Source organism: Micropterus salmoides, unplaced genomic scaffold, assembly GCF_014851395.1.
Source record: "Micropterus salmoides isolate LMB-PRFRI ecotype aquatic unplaced genomic scaffold, ASM1485139v1 Ms_hic_scaffold_4, whole genome shotgun sequence".
Lineage (NCBI taxonomy): Eukaryota > Metazoa > Chordata > Actinopteri > Centrarchiformes > Centrarchidae > Micropterus > Micropterus salmoides.
In genome coordinates, this window is record NW_024043372.1 from 34,435,164 (window position 1) to 34,457,834 (window position 22,671).

The 22,671-nt window shown below is 40.8% G+C and overlaps 1 protein-coding gene across 2 annotated transcripts in view; it reads right to left on the reverse strand.

The window, feature by feature from the left end:
- The window catches only part of LOC119886401 (band 4.1-like protein 1), an 81,034-nt gene that overhangs the window by 10,356 nt on the left and 48,007 nt on the right, over positions 1-22,671 (reverse strand). For both annotated transcript variants that reach the window (XM_038697106.1, XM_038697104.1), the window contains exons 4-19: positions 19,183-19,287; positions 14,031-14,073; positions 13,763-13,838; positions 13,196-13,414; positions 12,739-12,826; positions 12,498-12,650; positions 11,037-11,134; positions 10,273-10,448; positions 9,202-9,428; positions 8,749-8,784; positions 8,048-8,092; positions 6,883-7,032; positions 5,779-5,865; positions 4,067-5,485; positions 2,243-2,293; positions 59-418 (exon numbers count right to left, since the gene is read on the reverse strand). In XM_038697106.1, the coding sequence (XP_038553034.1) occupies positions 59-418; positions 2,243-2,293; positions 4,067-5,485; positions 5,779-5,865; positions 6,883-7,032; positions 8,048-8,092; positions 8,749-8,784; positions 9,202-9,428; positions 10,273-10,448; positions 11,037-11,134; positions 12,498-12,650; positions 12,739-12,826; positions 13,196-13,414; positions 13,763-13,838; positions 14,031-14,073; positions 19,183-19,287 (3,333 nt within the window). The remainder of the gene's footprint in view (positions 1-58; positions 419-2,242; positions 2,294-4,066; positions 5,486-5,778; positions 5,866-6,882; positions 7,033-8,047; positions 8,093-8,748; positions 8,785-9,201; positions 9,429-10,272; positions 10,449-11,036; positions 11,135-12,497; positions 12,651-12,738; positions 12,827-13,195; positions 13,415-13,762; positions 13,839-14,030; positions 14,074-19,182; positions 19,288-22,671) is intronic.

Consider the following 22,671-nt stretch of genomic DNA (forward strand, 5'->3'; position numbering starts at 1 on the left):
AGGCAGGGTGAATCCAGTGGATGATGATGATGAAGGATGAATACATTCATTTGTCTACCTCATGATGCGTTCCCTCCTCAGGAAGCTTCTCCTCTATGGGAGACTTGTCCCGACAGCCCATTAGACGGGCAGAGTAGAACCTGGAGGTCTCCTCAAAGTCCTCTCGGCCCACCTCGAGCTGTTCTTCCCTCTCTCCCAGCTCTGACATGCCCTTAGAGAAGTCCTCCACGCCGGAGTGGAGGTCCGTGATGACAGTGAAGTCGACCTCGGCCTCCAGGCTGGACGTAGAGCTGACAGTCATGCTGGAGCACTTGCGCTCGATGCCCAGGTGGGTTTCCCTCATGCAGGCCACTGTGTCCCGCTCCTGCTCCTCCTCTGAGGCTAAGCTCAGCTGGGGCCTCCTGTCCCCAAGCTCCTTCTGGGCGGGTAAAGACACAGGATCACCACTCTAAGGTTACATAACTGCAGACAGATGGGTGATGAAGATGACATGGAATGGGAGGGAAGTGCAGTACCACCCTGTTGGGATTCATGGAGGATCCAAATCAAAACCACTGTACGTGCAATGAATACTGAAATATACCGTAAAATAAATCATGGACATGCAATCATGTCAAAAATGAAAAGTTAAATGATTGCGGGATGATGAATAGGGTTTAAATTACAACAGAAATTAGAGTTGGGACACCACAAGGGGGTGCAAGATAAATAAGAAATAGAAAAGGAAATGTTTCTAGAAAACAAAATTATATTTCAGACTTTGCTTTTATTTGTGATTACTGGAGCCTACAAAGGCTAAATGCAGTAACTACATACAGTATGTGGTCAAGACTGAGTTAAGACCAGTATCTGAATTCTGATGTGTTTTACTATTAAAAAAATATTCTGCCATAGAAATGATGTATTTGTTTAAATACAAAGGTCAAAACAAAGCCACTTTGGTAGCAGTTATGGTACACTCGCTAGCTAACCATGGAGAGAATTTGCAATGTTATATATTTATATATATTTGCTGCTCTGCTCTGCAGCAGCGAGAATAGGGAACAGGGCTTATTTGCTATGATGTGGTAGAGATTGATTGTTGAAATGGAGTTATAGACATCACACAGGTTTGATATATGTTAGAAACTAATGTGTTGAAACGGAGTTGTAAGAGTGTTATGTTATGTTATGTTTTATTTTAAGTTCTAAGGAAGTGCTGAATATCTAAGTAGTCTCTCCAGCACTGTTGTTTCAGTGTTGTTAATGCTGTATGCCAGAGGGCTGCAAATAAGATTGGCATCATCCAATTTTAATAAAGCCATTACATGATTAAATGAATACATTGCCAAATCATAATTTAAAAACCAATGTTGGGTTCCCGTTTCATTCAGTCAGTAGTGCACAGGCCTCTTCGAATTAACTAAGAAGAGACTGTTTTAGAGCATGTGCTGGAGTGTGTGTGTCCCGGTGATTTTTTCCACATCCATCAACCTATGGACGCTTATTTTCATTGCCCCAGTATCCCAACCGCACCTGTCCTGATTATTTCAGAGGTGTGTTACACAAGCCACAGACTCTTTTGTAAGTAAATTAAAGTTCTCAATTCAAGTCAAAATAAAGCATTGTTGCAAAAAACTTTCACACACTTTTATTTTGTAGGCACAATCACTTAAGAGGGAGAGATTATGTGAGTAACTGTTGCTGTCATGACTGAGATCTATTTCAGCACCTGCCGCTATCAAATAATTATTTATTTATTTATATATTTATTTATTTGGCCTGCGGGCCACTTATTGCCGACTGCTGCTGTAGGTGAAACCAATGTGAGACGGACATTTTGAACAAAAAGGAGGTGTCTCATCGCACTGCACTTGTTCTAATAAAACAAGGGGTACTGACATGCCATCTGTCAGACGCAAAACAGCTCTTTTATAAGGGGTCACACGCCAAAAAGGTCGGGAACCAGTGTTTTACAATAAATTTAAAGTAATGTCACTTGTATTATTTATGCATATTTGCTAAATAGATGACAGTAAACACTTGATCATATCAGGGGTTCTGTTCACAACACACACACACGTTCAAACTCTGATCATGGTTATTGATGAGGGCAGCTGAGCTGCCAGTGAAAAGTAACACATTTCATCCTTTATAGCATTTGGCCATCATTTTATATATATATCAGGAGATACTGGAGATGCAGAGGAAAACAGAGTATGGGTGGAGCATATGAAGGTAGGTTAAAACACAAAAGAATAACCTTGAAATCAGAAAACGGCTCTTCATAAATGGCAGGAGTAGAGACAGGCTCCTGCAGGGGGAAGCAGAGGAAAGAACAGAGAGAGCATCTGAAGGTTAGCACAAGCTGAAGTGATCAGTGGAATTACAGGCCACCACGCAAACAAAAATCCTAACAGCAGAGCTTGACTGGAGCCTGAAAATATGAGCTCAGTGTGTTCTGAGCACAAAATATTTCACTCTAAACCTAAACTGGGATCCTGTACTGCTAAAGGAGACTCCAAATCTGAATATAGCCACAGATTTCACAGTAGCTGATAACTCTGTTTTAATGTAATTTTATATGACTCAAACCCAAGTTTAGGTGAGAAATTCAGCCAGACCCAATCTAAGCCCACTGGATCTGTTCAGATCCAGGCAGGTCCAAATGGATTCAGGCACAAATTTCAAGCACTACTCGGTACACGGTAACACGGCGTACAGTTTAGAGGACAGAAAAGAGGTGAGCTTACTGCGACAAAACAACATCTACAGCCAGGTTTATTTGTCAGAATTAGCAGAGGCAGGGAAAGAGAATCATGCAGTTTGTATAATGAGCAGGTTCAGTATTAGCAGCAGCCACTCATTGACCAACTGAGAAAGTGTTGCCACACTATGCACCTTGAATTTCAGTATTCAAATATTGTCAAAACATATTGTTAAATGTCCAATAAAAAGGTTCCGGGGTGCATTTCAAAGCCTGTCAAAATGACGAGTGGGTCCACGTGTGTGGAGGAGCACCTCATTTTTACCCACACTCGCCAGTGAGAGCTACGCAACACCTCTTCTCATGCCTATTTACTCCAGTATATGCAAGAGCTTGACTCAGATGCAAAGGTGGGAAATGATGAAAGCTATCATGTCTATTCACTTCAAATTCCTTTCATTCCAGTGCCAAATGCGTGCAAGCTCCTAATGATACCAACAGTGAAATGAAAGCAGCAAATCTGACTGTGTCAGGCACTGAGCTGTGGTGTCTGGCTGCTCACTGCCTGCTGGGGTTTCACAGTTGGAGGAACCAATGTGTTTATAACACCGCTTAGCTTTCTATCCATATGGGGTAGAGTAGAATAATGCATCTGATTTGAGACTTATTATCACCAATCTGGAGGATCAAGGGACATTTTGTAAATTCTGTTGATGCAAGTTTGATGATTTGTGCAAAAACCAATTCTATACTCCATTTATCTCTAATTTTGGGAGATAATAGCTGTCTGTAACAAAGTAATGGATGGCAGTACATTTCACCCGTTTCTCCTCAAATGAGGGATTTAATTTTGGAACATCAATGTGAAATAAATCGTCTGTTTAGTATTTCCAGTTTGAAAATGCACAATGATGTGTAAACTCATCAGAGCGATGATGAGTATGCCTTTCTTTCCTTGCCACCCTCTGACAGAGAACAACGTGAGCTGGAAAGAAATTTGAGGCTCACAAGTTAGAGAAGGCGAAGACAAACCAACCACCAAAACATGAGATATTGATTTTTGCCTTTTTGAAACTTCCACAGCCAGTGGTGAGCTGTACAGATTTGCCAAACAGTGTGGTGCATGTTGAGGTTAATGGGAAGGGAGAAATTGGGTTGCCATATGGGAAAATGTCCAAACTGTTTTGATTGGTTTTTGCCACAAGACAGAGCAAAAATACCGCTCCACCTGCTCTTCATACAGGCACGAACAGGTAAGATGGATGAGTGTTTCAAGTCACTGAAAACGCAGAAAAAAAGAAAAATGGCGTGCGAGTCTGTCAGAAGCTCATGCGATGCTTTATTTCCAATGACTGAATAGCAGATGCCAAGCAGAGTTACCGAATGTCTCTTCTTGGCTGCGTCCAGGCTCGGCTCCCTGCCGGCATTTCGGCTGTTCCGCAGTATTAGTCCAGACTCCCTGGCCTTCTGTGTTTTCACTGGCGGGGCTGGGGGAGCCATTTTGGGAAGAGCTAAAATCTTAGAGCCGAACGACTGACTGTCTGTAGGTCCTCTACCAGGCTGAGAGCCGTCATCGGGATGATCTGTTTTAGCGATACCCTCCAGATCTGCTGCGAATGCTGAATGGAAAGTGGAGACATCAGTCCAGTTGAGGTCTGAGGGTCCCTCCGGCGAGCCGACCGACCAGCGGTATTCTCTTCTGAAGGCCCGTGTGGCCTCGTCCTGTCCTGCCCTGTCCCTTTCATCCTTACAGGCTACGCTCTTTGACCGCTCTGGCTTAAGAGGAACAATCCTGGTGATTTCCGACTGGTAGCTGCTGCCTGACAGTCGGTGGAGAGATGTCCTCTGACCTCTGTCTCCCATGAAACCCTCAATATCCTCCGACCCAGAACTACTGATCTTCCTCTCATGTGTCCTGACCTGTCGCAGCTTTACCTCCGCTAGCTCTTTGTTGTCAATAAGACCCTTTCCTCGCACCTTCATCACGCACTCCCCTTTAACACCTGGTAATGAACTATCATGTTCTATCTTTCCGGGTCCGTTCACTGAGCCTAAATCGATATCTGCTGGCCCAATGTGACTCACTTTTCTCTTTACCTGCTGTGTTTCTTCAGCGGAGATCTCCCTGCTTTCTCCTGGTGATACATCCTCTTGTTTGTTCTCTCTATGGACCCTGACAAACTGATCCTTTCCTGAACCTTGATCATATTTCATTAACACCACTGGCGATGATTCACAATGATTTTCCGTTTGAGAGTTTTTTTCTGGACTGTTGTCCGAGTCTGAGCCCTCGTTTTCTTCTCCAGTAGAATCACTGCCTCCTTGCTCGTAGATGAGCTCCGCGGGCATGCCCAGGTTTAAGCTCTGGGGTCTCCTCTTTTTATTCGGTTTAGAAGCTTTGCGTTCCTTTATCTGGCGCGAGCCTGGGGCCACGTCGTTGTTTGCCTCAGGGTCTGAGGCTTGAGATGGTTTACTTTGAGATTTGTCTTGAAACAAGTCTGCATTCTCAGATAATTGAATCACAAAACGACTTTTGTTAGTTGGCCGTGGCTCAGAGCATATATCTGCCTCTCTGGACGATTTTGTTGATGGGAAATCATCAACGTGGCTTTTCATTTCCTTCCTGTCATACCCTGTTACCTCTTGATGTATCATCTTGGTAATGTCTATCTGTTTTTCCAGCTCCTTTTTCTCCCAGGAGCAATCGGATGTGAGAGATTTGTTCTTTTCTTCTGCCTTCCAGTCATAGTCCTGTTGATAAGTTTCCTGTTTTTCAATCAATACCCACTCCTCAGAACCCTACATGTTGGTATAGATTAAACACAGTTAGACACGCCAAGCACAACTTCTGTAAATAATGAAAATTATAAAATCATTTGAATCACAGAACAGGGAACAGAATGTAGTGAAGTTTTGGTAAACATTTGCGTTTAGGGATTCATTGTACAATATGTGGTAGTATTTTGTAGTAATAGATAATAGAAAGACATATGAATGATAATAATGCATGGTATGCAGTGCATTTCACCAAACCAGAAATTATATGAATAGTAAACTGTATCATGAAAGAGAAAGAGTCAGAGATGTGCAACCTCAGGTGAAGTCACCAGAGTCTTCTGGACGAAACCCTCAACAGACAGGCTGTTAACAGGGTCCTTTCCCACTGCTCGGCCCGCCAACTGGCCAACACAAGACAGAGGAGATTGTTTAAAAGAGAAGGAAGAATAGCTGTTAAAGCTCCAAATGAGGGAGTAAATTAGTAAGATGCACAACTGGCCATTTCATGCAAAAGGGTGAAAATTGGAAAGGCAGGAAGAGGAGTTATTCTGTAGAAACATTTTAATGAACCTCAAACTAAAAACATGCAATCCCATGTACCTGACAGCCACCAAATCCACATAACCAACTCAGCAGACATTTGCAATGCAAATACTTTTTCTGTAACTACATCAAAGAGTTGAGTTCGACTGAATCTCTTGGAAACAGTCAAGATGAGAGAGACTTTCCCAGTCTTCCACTGTCAGTCAATCAGTATAATTACCCCCCCCCCCCCCACACACACACACACACGGCAGATTCAATTTTCTTACATAGACAACGTTTCACATTCTGTGGACATAACTGTCCCAGACAGCGGATGAGAAAATTTTATACACCGACAAAGACAGAACTATCCTTTCTGGAGGCTACACTCTACGTGCTCTGTTTTCAAAAGCCTAATTACCAAAAAATGATCAAAGCTCCAGAACGTTTGTGATCTGGCACAAAGAAACGTGTGCAACTATTAGGCAATCAAGGGGGGGAAAAAAGATAACCGATAATTATTTCTCAAGTGCCTCATATTGAGTAGATCTCAACAACATCTTGAAACTAATCTCATCAAGATGCTTCCTTCTGAAATACTTGTCAGTCATCTTCAAGTACCTCTAAGTTATTGTCAGAATTATTCTGGTACACCAGAGAGGCAGAATGCACTTCATTATAAAAGGTCCTAAAATAAACAGCAGATTTTTATGTTTGTTGTTGTGAGCAGTAGCAGACCATGATCCATTTAATAACCATAACTACCTTTACTAATCATACTTGTGTGCTTTTTTTTACAACTATACTAGGACAGTATATTTTCAGGCCTGAAGTATTCAAAGACAATGAAAAGAAATATTCAAAATCATCCCGGGGGGGCACAGCCTACTCACAGCCTTCTTCTCTGGTGTGCCGGTTGGGGAGGTGACTGACAGACGCTTCTCACGGTTCATCAGCTTGCTGTTTGGCTCCCTCAGGGTTTTCTTCAGCTCGTTGATGCTGGCCTGGTGCTTCAGCAAGAAGTCCTGTGACTTATCCAGAAACTGGAGGAGAATGTGTGGAGGAAGAAAAACAAGACATAAAAGGGAAGGGGGCAGGCATTAGAAGAATGTCAACATCAGTACTCACATAAACACATCTGATATGCATGACTGAATGAAATGTGAGACAATACTGCAAATACACAGTAGAAGATGTGCTGCTTACGCTACTTAGTGAAGAATATTCTAATGTTTTTACTATTTTGATAATGGGAGAAGAGAAATGATATTTAAGATGCTATTAAAGGTCACAGAAAACAAACAATTTTAGTTACAACTTAATTCATTTTAAAACAAAGAAAGGAACGTGACACTCAAAGCATTCACTGAAAAGTAGATTCACGAAAAAATGAATATGTAACATCCATTAACCTTGTTGGATACTGAAAATTCTGCATTTATGTTGTTGAGAAAAATATAAAAATGATTGTACCAAACAAAGATGTTTTCTAAAATCTGCTGAATATGATGTGTAGGCATCAAAATTGCTGTAGACCATATTTAGGCCTACTGGAATCATTCCTCCTGTTCATACTGGCCATACAGAGACTCCTACCTAATGCACTTTCAAAGTCATAAGGGACAAAGACCACAGTCCTCCTTCTGTGTCAAGTTCTATTGTAATAATAATTTCCATAATGTTGTCAGACACTTATAATAACAATCTGAGCCTGTCTGTGGCAAAAAACAAGCTCTTTAGTGGACGTACTTGATGGTGCGCAATTGCCCGCAAGGATTACATTGCAGCCCTGCTGCTGTCGACTACAGCGTTTGGCCAATACTAGACCAATTTCAAAAATCTTTGTCCCAGTTAGTCACATAGAAACATGGGTGAAAATCCAGGTTGAAAAATAACAAACTTTCTATCTGTAACACTAGAGACATTCGAAGCTACAACTTGATCCAAGGGGGAAAATGCTGGCAAATCTTAATGTGTTAAAAAAAAAAACTTTTGAGGTTCAGAGGAACAGCGGCACACACGACAAAAAGTACAAGGGCTGAAGACAGGAACCTGTACCTCCTGCTTGTGCCGAGGAGTGGCCTCCTGGTCCAACTGAGAGAGCTGAGTTGGGGCAGGAGAATGGGCAAGCACAAGAGCGGTCAGAGGTGAAGAGTGCAGGGTCAGAGAGTGCAGGAACAAGGTGAGGTGCAGAGACAGGATGGTAGAAGGTAACATAAGTCAGTCAGAGGACAGGCAGACAGACCGGATGCTCAATTTGGCCACTTGTTATATCCCAGTAGACATCTTGGAATTTAATAGATAGTTTTACGGCTTGCAAATATACCATCAATATAAATGTGGAGATTTTTGTAGCTACCATAGCTGCTCTTATCAATTGCGAAATCAAGACAGAAATTTTTTCTTATATCAGTTCAAACTGGTTTCCAAAGCTTTTTTAGCATGTCGTATTGTAAAGATTCTGTAATTCAGTTGAAACTTGTCCCTGTTGTACCAATCTCTCTGTCAAATGTTTGCTCGGATGCATAACTATGACAAATAAGTCCAGACACAACTTTGCAGCATCCCTTGCTTATATGGTGCAATGCAGCTCAGTTTTAACAGTGAGAACAGTGTTGACTGCTGCATATAGACACTGGAAGACAGGCAGAGAGAATGAGATACAATCAGACAGACATACTTGGAAAAAGCAAATAATAATGGATGAATAAAGACAGGTTCACAGACAGACAGAGACCAAATCACCAGGCACCAAATACCTCCTGTTTACTGTCAACTGGTGACCCAGCCTCCTCCTTCTCGCCAGCAAGAGTTTTAAAAAAAAGAAACAGCATGTTAGCAACAGAGGGCGAGGCTGGAGTTAGCATTTTTCAGCATAATGAGTAAGGGTTAAAAACTGTAAAGCTGTCAGCGGGATTTATGAGCAGTGCAGTGTAGGCATATAAGCCAGAGTGAATAGAAGTGGAAGGAGAAGAGTTAGTAAATGCTAAATCCACTAAAGCCACCACAGCGTTATGCCCCTGCTGGATAAGCCTTTTTACAACAGCACCCCTGCAGTCCACGCCATTTCCCTGCACCAAGGCCGTAGTTGTCTTCAAGTTGACTAAAGCTCTATACATTTAGACCTCCCGTGACTTTAACATGAAAAAAATCTACTGTAGCAACAATGGAAATTTATAAAAAGTCACAGTTTGTCAGGAAATCTTTACTACCATGATCTCTTTTTTTTTGCTTGGAGTGACATTGCCGTCATGGTCTTTGTCCTGCTCCTGGCCCCGCTCTTGGTCCTTGTCCTCCTCGTCCTGCTCCAAACTGGGCTCCAGCTCGGTCTCCTGTTCGTCCACAGAGGGGCTGTGGAGGCGACGCTGTTCACTGATGCTGCGGTGGGATAGACCATCATGGTTCTCACACATGGCTGACACTGGCCGTGAGAACTCTGCTGGTAACAAGAGTTGAAGTGTTACAAGAGACAGTCAGAGTTCAACTGAGATTAGGTTTTTAAGCAATAGTTTGACATTTTGTGAAATGTGCTTAGGGTGTTTTCACCTCAGTAGTTTGATCATTTTGGTATGAACCAAGGGAAAAAATTACACAGTGTCACATTTTAGCTCCGGTACGGTTCATAGTTTTTTTACTTTTTACAAATTGAGTAAAAACAAAGTCAACATGAAGTCTTGATGATGCGCTGATGATGTTCAGAACCCAAGTGGGGGAATCAAATTCAAGTGACAGCAAGTCATGCAACATTTGAATGTTTCCTTAAAAAAATAAAAATACTGATTATGAGCATAATTAGTATAATTAAACTATAAATCGACTGCATTTTATGCAGAATGACAAACAACTTGAGACAGGAGAAAGTAGTACACAGTGTAAGATACAACACACCACTGACTGGGTGATACCAGGGAAAATCCCAGTCTCATGTGCAGACACGCATACATGTCACCATGGTTACCAAATTATTTGTATAGATATATAAGTTGCTTTTACAGATTACTTATTTTAAGATCACAAACTGTTCACAACTATGGATTTAATAGCAAAGGCTATCATGTCGTCTAAAATAAAATCAAATTCTTTACTGTCCTCTACTGTACGTTTTGCCCATCTCCGCCTGGTAACAATGCAGTAATAGTGAAATGAAGAGTGTGTTATTTTGAAATGATTTGGGCCCACCGGACCAATGTTGCTAAATCTGCAACTTTGGAACCAAACAGATTTTCATACACTCTTTAGATCCCCCATCCACCGTTATGTTGGGGAGCTACTGTGGCTCTCACCTCCGTCCAAGCTCCTGGAGAGCAGGTACCTCTTGCTGGTGGAACGTTCAAAGTGCGGAGCAGGCCGGTCTATAAGAGAGCTGGCCTGTCTGGTTTGAGCCTGTGTCCTTCCACTGTATCGAAACTTTGAACCCATCACCAAGAAGCCCTTAGGAGGAGGCTCTGGAGACACCAGCCTGTTGGGGTGGGGGGGGGGGTAATCAGTGAATATGCCTGACCACATATTGTACCATGTAACAAAAAGCAGCTGCTGGAGTTTCAGCTGTTACATTGAAAGTGGATGTCAAGCTAACTTCTGAGGATGTGTTTTTCACATTATCTGTCCAAAAGGAAGCCATCACATTAGAACCATCTTTGACCAACTGTTTCTTTTCCTCTGTGGTTTGCAACAGCCATGTTCATCATCTTGAATTAATTTTGACCTTCAGGCTGAGGCAGAATCTCCTTTTAACATAGTATAAAATTCTACTAGCATCAGTGCCTTTTGCGTGCTGGCTACATAGCGAGCTATATTATTTGTGAATTGTTTCCTCGCACCTCCTGCACACTCGCGTAAAGGTGAATCAGTATTCATCAGATGACCAGTAATGCTGCGGTGGTCATGAAAGTAATATGAGCTGAAGAGGGGCTACTGTATGTTTAACAAAGCACTGCACAATGAGTGTGGTAGCATCTGATGAAGCTGTTCACAAGGAAGTGTTTTGTTTGCCTTGATAGGGCATTTAACGGGAACCTCCCAACCATGAAACAAGATCGATTCTTACCGGAAGAAGGTGTGATGCTCAATGCAGACCTTCCACAGCTTCTTGGCAGCTCTGTGGTTAGGAAGCTTAAAACCAATTGTACTTTCAAACTGTTCATACTGGAGGGGAGGAAAGAGAGAGGACAGGGAGACAGACAAATGTGAAGAAAGGTGCATCAGGTGTGTTCACTCTGTTTTGCTGAAGGCCACCTCTGTACTTCTCGGTGGACTAAATTTTGGGCTAATACAGTAATTTAAATAAAAATAAACTAAACCAGTACCACTGTATAAGCACAGGGCAGAACGCAGCAGATGAAGGCAGAAGAAGGATAATATCCAATGTTCAGACACTGGGAGCAAATGGGAGGAAAACTATTTCATGGGTCTATATTTACACTCTTTATCCCTCTATTATGGCTGTGGCTGCAGCTGCAGCAGCTCTTCTGAAGAGGCTCTTTATTTGGCTCGATCACAGGCTCACTGTGCGGCTCTGTCACTTGACTGGGTCTGGCCCAGACAGCCTGTCACACGGAGGCTCAGCATGGAGGATAAGCTGCAGCACTGCACAGCACAATAAGGAAGGCCGGAATATAGACCCTGACCGTGCAGAGGAGCAAAACTGGATGTATAAAGCAGATGATTTTACAGCTTTCTGCTCAGCACCACTGACCATACATGTCTTTCTGCAGTGGCTTTCAATGGTAACAGCCGTGACAGAACGTCAGCTATACCAAAAGGAATAGTTCGACATTTTAGGAAATCGGCTTATTCGCTTCACAAACAGCTAGTCTGGCTCTATCCAAAAGTAAAAAAAACCTACTGGCACCTCTTAAGATCACTATTTAAAACATTAAATCTCATTTTAAAAACCAAAGTGTGAAAACAGCGGCTTCCAGGAGTTCAAGGTGGATATTTTTTTAACTTTTGGTAAGTCTAGCTGTTCCCCTTGCTTCCACTCTTTATGCTAAACTAGGCTAAAAGGCTGCAACGTTAGATTAGATAGATTAGACATGAGAGTGGTACCAATCAATCTAACTCTACACATATTCCAAAACTATCTAACTATTCCTTTAAAGGAGTAATAAATCACTGATTTAGTATTGCAAATCAATAAAGCTTGTGAGAGACAGATTTAAAAAAATAATAATAATAATAGAAAGAAACTGAAACAGCAGAGGCCCTTTTAGTTATGGGACAAGCTCGGGAATCACTGGGTGCTACACTTCCCATAATGCAATTCAATAGACTTACTCCTTTCCAAATCCACACCCACAATTTGTAATGCTTTCTGTTATAAATTTGCATTCTCCAGACCGGATGACATCACGTGGTTAATTTCTCAATCTGACAAAAAATCCTTCAATGCAACAGAAGACTTTACACAGCTGTGATTGTTGAGTAGCACAAACCATGACTTCTTTTGAACTTTAATGTGTAAAATGGATAATGTACTCCTTTAATTATCCTTGACCGTGACGCATACCTCTCCAGGTCGTATCTTGATGTAGAAGTTGCTCCTCTTATAGGAGATCTTAAGGATCTTTGGCCAGGCAAAGCGGTTGATCCTCAGCCTATCACGGTAAATGAGCAGGCCGTTGGCACAGACACCCAACATTATGTCAATGCCTTCAGAATCCTACAGGGAACAAGGGATGGCAAAGAGGCAGAAATTATTTAAGAAGTACACTTTCATGCAAATGAAACTAACTTTCAAAACAGCCAACCTTAGCGTGATGCAGGTCCACCCCGTACATGGAGAGTTTCTTCGCATTCTCCAAGAAGTTAATTTCAGCCTCTGCTGGAGTCATCCCCCTGTGGGCATAATAATGGTAAAATCTGTAACCAACAACAACAGGATTTCTTGAATAATAAACACATAATCTTGCGCAGTGGGATCAGAATTATCTTTATATTTATTTTATCTTCAATTCTAAATTCCTCCCATCCATGCCCCCATGCATTATATTTGGGAATATGCCAAACAGAGCGTGGTGAAGACCCTCTAACTGAGAAAGTGTTCTTGCACAGGCAGGACTTGCACTGTGTACATCTCAATGGCAGGTGGTGCAGTGATAACATCTATCAGCCACGGAGTGTTTCGACACAATGGAAAAGTCATCAGCCGATCAAGAGATTTGTGGATAGATAAAAGACTGATTTAAACAACAGTGTGTCCAGTACTTGTAGTTTCGATGCAGCTCCATCACCCTCTCCTCCAGCTCGCGAGTCTGATTCGGGGCAAAACGGAAATCGCTGACGTAGTCGGCGCCATGGTCGTCCTGGTCATAGTCCCCCAGCTCAGCTTGAACAGTGTAGGAGCCCAGGAGAGCGTGAGTGACGAACGAGCACGGCAGACGACCTGACAGCATGTCATCCCTCAGCTGCAGACACAGGTAGTATCTGTCAGATGAGACAAAGGGGGAGGGGAGGACAGGAGGGTGTTGGCAGTCAAACAAGCCTGAGCCAAGGCAAGCTCAAACAAGTATTCAGCGTAGTTAATCCATGGCAGTTAGTAGCATTCCAGGTCTAATCCTCAAAAAGGAGTGAGGGATTTGGGTTGCTTTGACACCAGGGCAAATAAGCCATGAAAATTGTAACAAAACTTTAATGTAAACACACATCTTCAGGAAAATAAAAAAGTCATGTGTAAGCAATTTCTCCTCTGATCTGAAGAGCCCCTGACAGCACAGCCCGTGGAGCTACAACCGATGATACTGTAGGAGTGCGTGAGGTAAAGACGTATTGTACCTGGTAATATCTTCAGTGAGCTGGGAGGGGTCCGGAGGATAGAACTTGACAGCGAAGGCAAAGTGCCATGGAGAGTCTGAGGAGAAATTACAAGGAAGGTAACTACAGTCTGTCTAGGGAAAATGTAGCTAAGTTGTGTTCACAAGCCAATGGTGGAATTGTATCTAACAGATTAACACAAAACTTTTCATCACTTGCAAAATTTAACGACTTCACTAATTGTATATTAAAACATTTATCAGCTCAGCTACTTGGAAAAGACACTCACTGCGCATCTGCTTTTTGATCTCCTTTGAGGGGTCCAACCAGTTCTGAAAGACAGAAGGCAGAATTCACACAGGGCATCCTGGAAACATGGCTAACACACAACACAGTGTCACATTTTGCTCTAATTGCCATCAGCGTTCCTAATGAAAGCCTTTCCATATGGTGAAATTAAGAAACTTAAGTGCTAAGCCGTTCAAATGTGCAGGGTGCGGATTTAATTCAAGCACCTGTTTCTTCATTGTGCTGCGAAATCCAGCCAGCCAGTTACCTATAAGATCTCATCACATCCGATCGAGCAGTGAACTGCCTCGCCTATAGGGGCACCATTTAGGATATGGTTGCTAGAGCATCACATCAGTGGTGCAGTGCAAATCAAGCTGTTTAGAGGCACAGCAGCACACAGACAAGAGAGTAAAGAAATACCTAGGTAAGGATTACTCTAACCCTGCCAAATCCAAGTAAATAACAGTAAATAAACAGTAAATCTACTTTTTGTTTGAGTTTTTTGTTTACAAGAGAACATTTATACATATTGAAGTTCCAGAGGGGGTTTACGGTGTATCCAGTAACTCGGTTCATCTCTGAAGGTTTATGGTGTTCCATGGACCCTTTGCATTGTTTCCCTCCCTATATATTCTTCCACCTATAATATACTCCAAGTTGATTTCCTTAAAAGTTATCCACAGATTTGATATCCTATATATAGATAATGGGTGGTGATGGCCCAATGTGTCCCTGAGCAAGACACTTAACCCCTAGTTGCTCCAGAGGCGTGCGACCTCTGACATATATAGCAATTGTAAGTCGCTTTGGATAAAAGCGTCAGCTAAATGAATAAAGGTAAATGTAGATAAATATCTATCTTAGAGATATACTCCATATCAGCATTCCATAATAAATGTAGTGATTGTCAGTTTATCTTGAGTGTGTTATTTAGGTGAATACTAAAGAGGTCAAATCTCCAGCAATGACTTTTTTGTGAGACAAACACATTTCACATTGTAGCCTTCAACAGAAGATGCATATCTCTGCTGACATACACACAACAACACACTTGTGCTTTGTAGGTTATATTTATTATAGGTGTCTCCAAAATGTAAAAGCTAAGATAGCAAATACAGCATTGAGATCCATTACAAAAACACTTTTGGATATTTTTAACATCTCATTAAACACCACTAAAAACAGGTTAGAGATCAGTCAACTGTCTGAAAAAAAATACTTAACTTTAATACTTAACTTTAAAATGGTTATAGTAGTAAAATCCCCCACCCCCCCCCAAAAAAACAGGTCTAAAGTCACCGAGTATTTCACTGTTTTTCAGTTTAGCGGTAAATTACTCAGATGGTAAGAGACACGCTGTGCGCATTTACGCAAGAGTCATAGCAGTGTAACTTCATTAATTATTAAAATCTCGGTCGAAAGGATCAGTCAGGATTTAATGTTAATTTGTGTTCTGTATTCTTCTACACATCCAAAAGGTCTCACACAGTCCAGGTTCATTCAGTGAAACTCTTAGGAGTAAACCAATCGTCCTCCTGATTAATCCGGAGCTCCATCAGAGTTTGTAAATTATTTCAGAAGCTATAAGTTAAATCATGTTTCCTCCGGAGAGTTTCCTCCGTACTGTCACGTCACATTTATGACAGTTTTTTTTTTGTTAAGCTGCTTAAATGCCCTACAGTATTTGTTGTGACTTTATTGCACACATGGAAATGTTTAAAATGAGTGACAGCAGCCTCTCTAAACATGAAAGTAAATTGTAAAAAAATAAAATAAAATAAAATAAAAAAATCGTGCAGGAAAAAAACACAAAATAAAGAAAAAGAGATGTGACCCACAAACAGTTCATCATAGTTTATAATGATGCAGACGTATCATAGAGGAGACAGCGTCTGTCTGTTAACAGACTCCAGTCTGCAGTGGAGTTCAGACACTTCACTGATAAACCACAGAGCTGCAGAGTGACATTAGGCTTTATGATCAGAGAGGGTTTTTATATCACGTCCACACTTCTGTCCATATCTCCCCTCTGCTGTGAGTCTGCAAATCAATCAATCAGTTGATGGTTTTAATAATGCGCCATTCATTTGTCATTATAATAGCAATGCACCACCAAGCGCAAATGGTTTTTAAGGGACTGCAAAATGACGCTCTGATTGGTGTATTGTATGTCAGTCCCAAAACACACCCATGACTAATTCACAGTACAACCCTTTTGAACCATGCTCCTGGCATAATGACCATAATTATTCCACCGTTAAAATAGCAAAATTGGAGTTGGACACGCCCCACACTTCACTAAAATAGGGCCCTTAGAATTAATCGTGAGCGGGATATGAATGTCTGTCAATTTCACTCAAAATCACACGTTGATCTTGTGGTGACATTAAATTAAAAGTGAGGCAATCAAGTCGTCAAATCCTTCTTCTAGGTCAACAAAGACAAAAAATTCCCCGAGCACAGCAACACAATGAGGTGCTGGTAGATAGCAGGATAAATCTATGAAAAATCAAAAAACAAACTACCACACACTGATCTGACTTACTACTTTATTTGTGAGCAATGCGTTTCGCCTATTGCTTCTTCAGGCTCACATAGTGAAATTACAAAAGCACTTACTTACTTACTTGAAGCTTTGCGCTGCTTTGGCACTAAAAGGAAATGTCAGGGGATCACCAAAGATATTTGTACCAAACTATGTACCAGTCTATCCAGTAGTTATCAAGATGGTGCTGGATTACAAGTCAGGTGATCTTCACAGTCAGTACGTTTCATCCTCTGGGGACCACGAATGTTTGTACAAAATTTCATGGCAATCCATCCAATAGTCGTTGCGATATTTGAGTCTGGACGAACCAAGTGACACTGCCATCATGTGAGCCATGCTGCTAGCGTGGTTAAAATCTTTTTTTTTTAAATCAGTTAACCCAAAAAGAGAATATAGTAATTCTAAAACAATAGAAGTCTAATCAATAGGAGTTAATATAATGTGTTACTTGTCTTTACACACACAAACACCGTCTTCACCAACCTGAACACCACGCAGCAGCTGCTTATTAATGCTCACAGTCTTTTTGGCAGAATCACGAGCATGAAAGGTTGATACAGCAGAGTGCAATCCTGTGGCCATGTTGGGAAAACTTCAAGCATCTCTGGCAGCTCGAACTGTGCCTTCATGTACGCGCACACTCACATAAACAGACACAAATACACATACTCCTCCGGTGTTTAATCAAACTGCTAAAGACTTTAATGAGCCGAAGGCATTTATCGTCCCCCTGAATCTATCTTGTATTAGCCAAGGCCAAAGAGCACTCAATTAGTAAGGTGCTCTCTGCTGCTTTGCTTTTCTTCTGCAGAAAAGGAGGAAGAACTTTTAATCGCTGACTGTTCAAGGCTTCACTCTTGCTTTTGCAACCTTAGTTCATAAAAGCAATCACACGGAATAAATGTTTGCCCAAAGGGCAAAGATTAAATCCTCGTTAATACCAGCTGAGACAGAGAAAGGGCATCTGGAATGACAAGGCTTGTTTGGGCTACCAATCAGCAATGACCCCAGACAGTAGGCTCAAGCTGCCCTCTGATGAGCCTGTCTAAGCCATAGCATTACCTAAACTCAAAGAGAGGAAAATATTGGAACTTCAAGTGTTAACAATCTCTAACACCCCGTTTAACCTGTCCGTATGGGATGACATCACGCTCGATCCAAAGCCTCAGCCGTCAGGCACGCATCAAGTCACAACATGACGGCTGACAAAGAATGCACAAGCTGATTATGGTGACAGAGGATACACTCCAGATGTTAAAAGGGACTTAGTCTTGTCATTTCAGCCATGTTCAAAAGGCAGGAGGTTCCTCTGTAGCCTGTTGCGTAGTCACATATATACATTTAGGGAGGCTCACATCCATCAAAACCCAAACCCCACATCTGACAAAGAGCTCTGATGTGAGCCGACAGCTAGGACCCATCGTTTCAGTATCAATTTCTTGATTATATGATAATAAGCCTGGTCTGTGCAGCCTAACAAGTCAACAAAGATCAGAGGGAAACACAGGCTGAAATGTCAAAATGATTTGTGGGCTGATTGAAGTTTAATGTATGTACACATTTATCAGATGCAGAAATAATGAAACCTCAGAGGGCAGAACAAAATAGTCATAGCATTTCTGACAAAATAAAGTCAAAATTAAAATATTAATTTGTAGTGTCTAGCAGGGTGTCAAACCTATCTAGGTTATTATCACCCAACTCTGCCGTTCCCCTCAGCTCAACAGTACAAGTCATTGTAGCGTATTTCAGCGCATTGTTTTAGTTTACGGCCCACAGCTTTTACAGTTTTGGTTTAGTCTCACCATTTACATTACATTTACTCATTTAGCTGATGTTTTTTATCCAAAGCGACTTACATTTCCCCCCTGTACTTTACCTGAAAAAGCCTTTTAGCCATACTGATTAACTTACATTAGCTGGTTATTTAGCTTGTCGACGGTTTTTGCTGCTACAACCTTACTTGGTCTGGTTTAGATAGCTATAGTCATGTACAGTAACATTAACTGACATTACTGAGCTTTTTTTATGACTCTCTTGCTTGTGCTATTGTTAAACTGTGTTTTAGCATGTACCTTGTAATTGGCACTTGCCACACTGACTGTTGTTCAGTAATGACACTACATTACATTGCCTGCTTTAAAGTTAAAACTTGCTTATAGCTATAGGCTAAATGCAGGCTAATAAGCTAGCATGCTTATGCTCCAATGTGCCACGGTTATGAAAGAGAAAAAGTCATTTTGGCCAAACTTTTCTTCTTACATATTCAATGGACACTTACTCAAACTGACATTATTTATACCACCAGAGCAGCTCTGCCTCTGAAAAATATTTGTATAACTAAATTTCATACATCTTTCAAACAGTAGATGAGGCATTTTATCATATTTTATCCAACTGCACACGTTTTTCAATTGCCTGTTGTCCAGACCCAGACAGATCATGGAAATTTCCATTTTCCATTCATCGTTGAATGATGGATAGTGCACCCCTGAGAGAGGCGACCCAGCCAACGAGTGAGAGGAATACAGATTGTTCTGTGAGCAACGTGTTTACGCACTGAAAACATCCCACAAGGTTATAGTGGCACATAATCACTGACCTTCTGGGTGTCTGTGTCGGCAAAGGTCAGACCGAAGTAGTCCTTCTCCAGCAAGTTGAGGTGCTCACACACCATGTCCATCAGGGCCTGTCCTTTGGAGTGTTTCTGCCAAGACAAACATACATGACACAGCAGTGGCAAAAAGGTCAACAACAATGCAGAAGGATTCTATAATATATTTCTGAAATACCATAAGTGTATAAGAGTTTACTACTGGTATAGCTCAGTTTTATTGGGAAGAATTGTGGCTCACCAATCTCAGACCCCATTAGACATCTGTGCTTTTCAAGATTGCTTTCCTGTTCTCTGGTTCTGCGCACAATAAAACAGCTTAACCATTTGGTGTTGTGTCACGGTCCGTGTGCATCAAACACTTGCCGGTGAAAATGGACTGTGAATTACTGGGGAAAATTGGTCTTTGTACTGTAGGCAGATATTTCTTCTTTTCACATTCAAGGAGGAGTTTCAATGTTTTTTCAGGATGCACAAATTGTTCTTTTTGTTCACAGTACTGAAGGAGCTTGGGCCTGTTTTGGCAGACATCAGTATATCCTTTGTATTTAGCCTGGGTGCCATAAGTATACCAAAATAGAGAGGTGGAATTAAACAATTCAGCCTGAGAAATATGGCCAATGATGGCAATTGTTTTAACCAATCAATCATTTTTTGGATACATTTTTCCTCATTTCTAATATTGAGGGACATTTAATGCAAACACTATATTTTTAAATGAGATTATCTTATAAACTTGTGTGTGTTTGGAGTATAGATTATCTTAAAATAAAATTGGCAAATTTATTTATTTTTGCTGTCATTTTCAGCTGTAACTGTAACTTTTAAAGATATATAGTTAAACGCGGTGGTCTAACCTATCTGACATTTATACAGTGCTTATTTTATGCAGTGTGTTGCTTTGCTATAGTCTTTGACATACAAAATCTACCCAACAGCAACATCTCATCATCGGTCAGACTAGTTTTAGCTTTCCATCAAGTGTTGTTACTAAGTAGTTAAAACATGCAATTAAGTAATCATGAAAACAGTCAACATGTTGCTGCCACGTAATTGATGCAGGGGTTTCCTAACGCCAGTGTGATTGGTTCTATAGTCTCAGAATTATCATCACAACTAACATCTTTCTGGTAGAAATAATATTAACAATAGCACATATTGTACATTTATAGCAATCAAAGATGTGCTGGGCACAGACAAAATAAAAATTTATGAAAAAGAACTGAATTAACTCCATCATTACTGGTCAAATGTGTCATCAAAAGTGATACTTTTGCACTGTCCAGTATTTATAAACAAGACAAAGAGTACAGCCGTGCTAGCAGCCCTGTGAAGCTGTACTTTCAGCTAAATGCTGATGTCAGCATGATAACATGCTCACAGTGATGTTTAGCAGGTCCTGTTTACTATGTTCACCCATCTTTAGCATGCTAACATTTGCCTGTTAGTAACACTATGAACGCTGGTGGGAATGTCATTATTTTTGCAGATATTTTGTCAAAAGCAAAATTACTGGACAAATATCAATGTTGACCTGACGATCATGCTAGATGAAAACCCAGGGGAACACCTAAGCTATTGAGATTAATCTCCTGGGGACCATGAATATATGTGCTAAAATTTCATGGCAATGCTTCCTATAGCTGGCAAAACAATTCACTCAAAATCGTAAAAGTTAGCCTCATAGTGGTGCAAAATGAAAGGTCACCAAAGCATACATGCCTCCCAAATTGAAGGTCATAAGTTAAAAAAAATGGATGGCTAGCCTATATGGCAACAATAACACTAATCTTATTTTCATTTCATTTCCTAGTAGCTACTGAATATTGATTATTTTGCAACTGATTTAAATACATTTAACAAGTTGTCCTTAAAATGAGCCTTTTTGATCTTCTGATAGCTGGACATGCTAACGTATTTAAATAAATCACTTACTCCATTTGCTTGTTTAAAGTGAAATAACGCTCATATTAAAATGTTTTTATTTAAATTTGAAAAGTCTTACAGGGGCTATATGTAGTTTTTAGATTGCAACCGGGTGTGTGCTCGTGTGCGTGCTCGAACTCATGCAGCTTCACACAGCGTGCTGGAATATCAGATAAACTCCCTCTGCAACTTTACAGTGATATTTTTATCAGCTTGACATTGAACTAATCCATGCTGGTTGCATGATGGCGTTTCATTGAATTCCTTTAGCCGATGTGCTACATCAGTGTCAGCTCACCTGTCTGCTTTTCAGTAACAATTTGTTTATCTTTCACAGGAGGCTCAGCAATATGAGCACAGCTAAATGTATAGAGTGCCTAAGTACCTCGCTTCCGCCCCATGGGACCTTATTTCGGAAAAAATATGTACATCAGTCAATGGCAAGAGACTATTTATTTTGTTATCCCATTTGAATTGTGCCCTGAATTACACATATTGTCAATTTAAAAGACAATTTTGTCTGTTAGCAAAGTTGCAGTTTGTCGTAAAACAGTAGTTATATTTAGTTTTGTGTGAAAACCGTTCAATAAACTACATCTCTCATCTTGCACAATATACATGGGCAACATGTTAACCCAGTAATGCTAGCTGATCCATTGCAATGTAATCGTGATAGAGGAGAACGTTGTGAGACGTTGTGGGAGAGAAATAATTGTGTAAAAAACACCACTACAAAGAAACTTTCTTTTGCCTCCTCCATCCGGGTTTGGCACAGGCAAAGAACATTTTACATTTACATCCTGCCCTGAATGTAAGCCAGGGTGAGATCAGCCAGCGGCGGCTTCACGTCAGAGTCTCCAAATGTATCCAATAACACCAGAAAAAGTTGCTGTATTTGTCGCTAGTCAATTTAAAAAAAAGAAAGTCCTCTGAATAGTCTGAATACTCGCTAAATATAATGACAAAGTTGCTAAGTTGGCAATACTGCGGCACGGCTAGCTGACTGGCTAGGCTAGCTTGCTTTCTGAAAACACTGACGTGATTAGGCCATTTAAATGATGAAAAGACAATAAACAAATATGAAAAGTAAACTTTATCAGTCTGTAAAAAGCTAACTATGAAACGTGGCTAAAATAAAGATGAAACAGCAATCTAATCGGCGGTGAAGTTAACGCTTCTGTAGAGATGACAGGAAGTCAGCTGACGTACAAGTAGTCAATTGTAACATTACACACAAAACATTTTATACATTTGACAGTTATTTATGATGTTACGGTATTTATTTAATCCTACGACAAGGACAAAAAAATTAAGACCTTTGTAAATGAAATTCAATACTTTTAAGGCCTTATTTTGAGAATATTAAATAGAATACTTTTTAATACTTTTAAGACCCCACAGGTACCCTGGTTTAGCTGTCCAATAAGAGGAAAGCCAACTCTCAGTTTTGTCGGTTCCAAAACAATCTGATGTTTGTTTGGCCTGAAGCATATACAACTTTGTTGATGGTTCTTATCCTTACGTGGAGACTGTGTTATGCTGGGAGCCAGT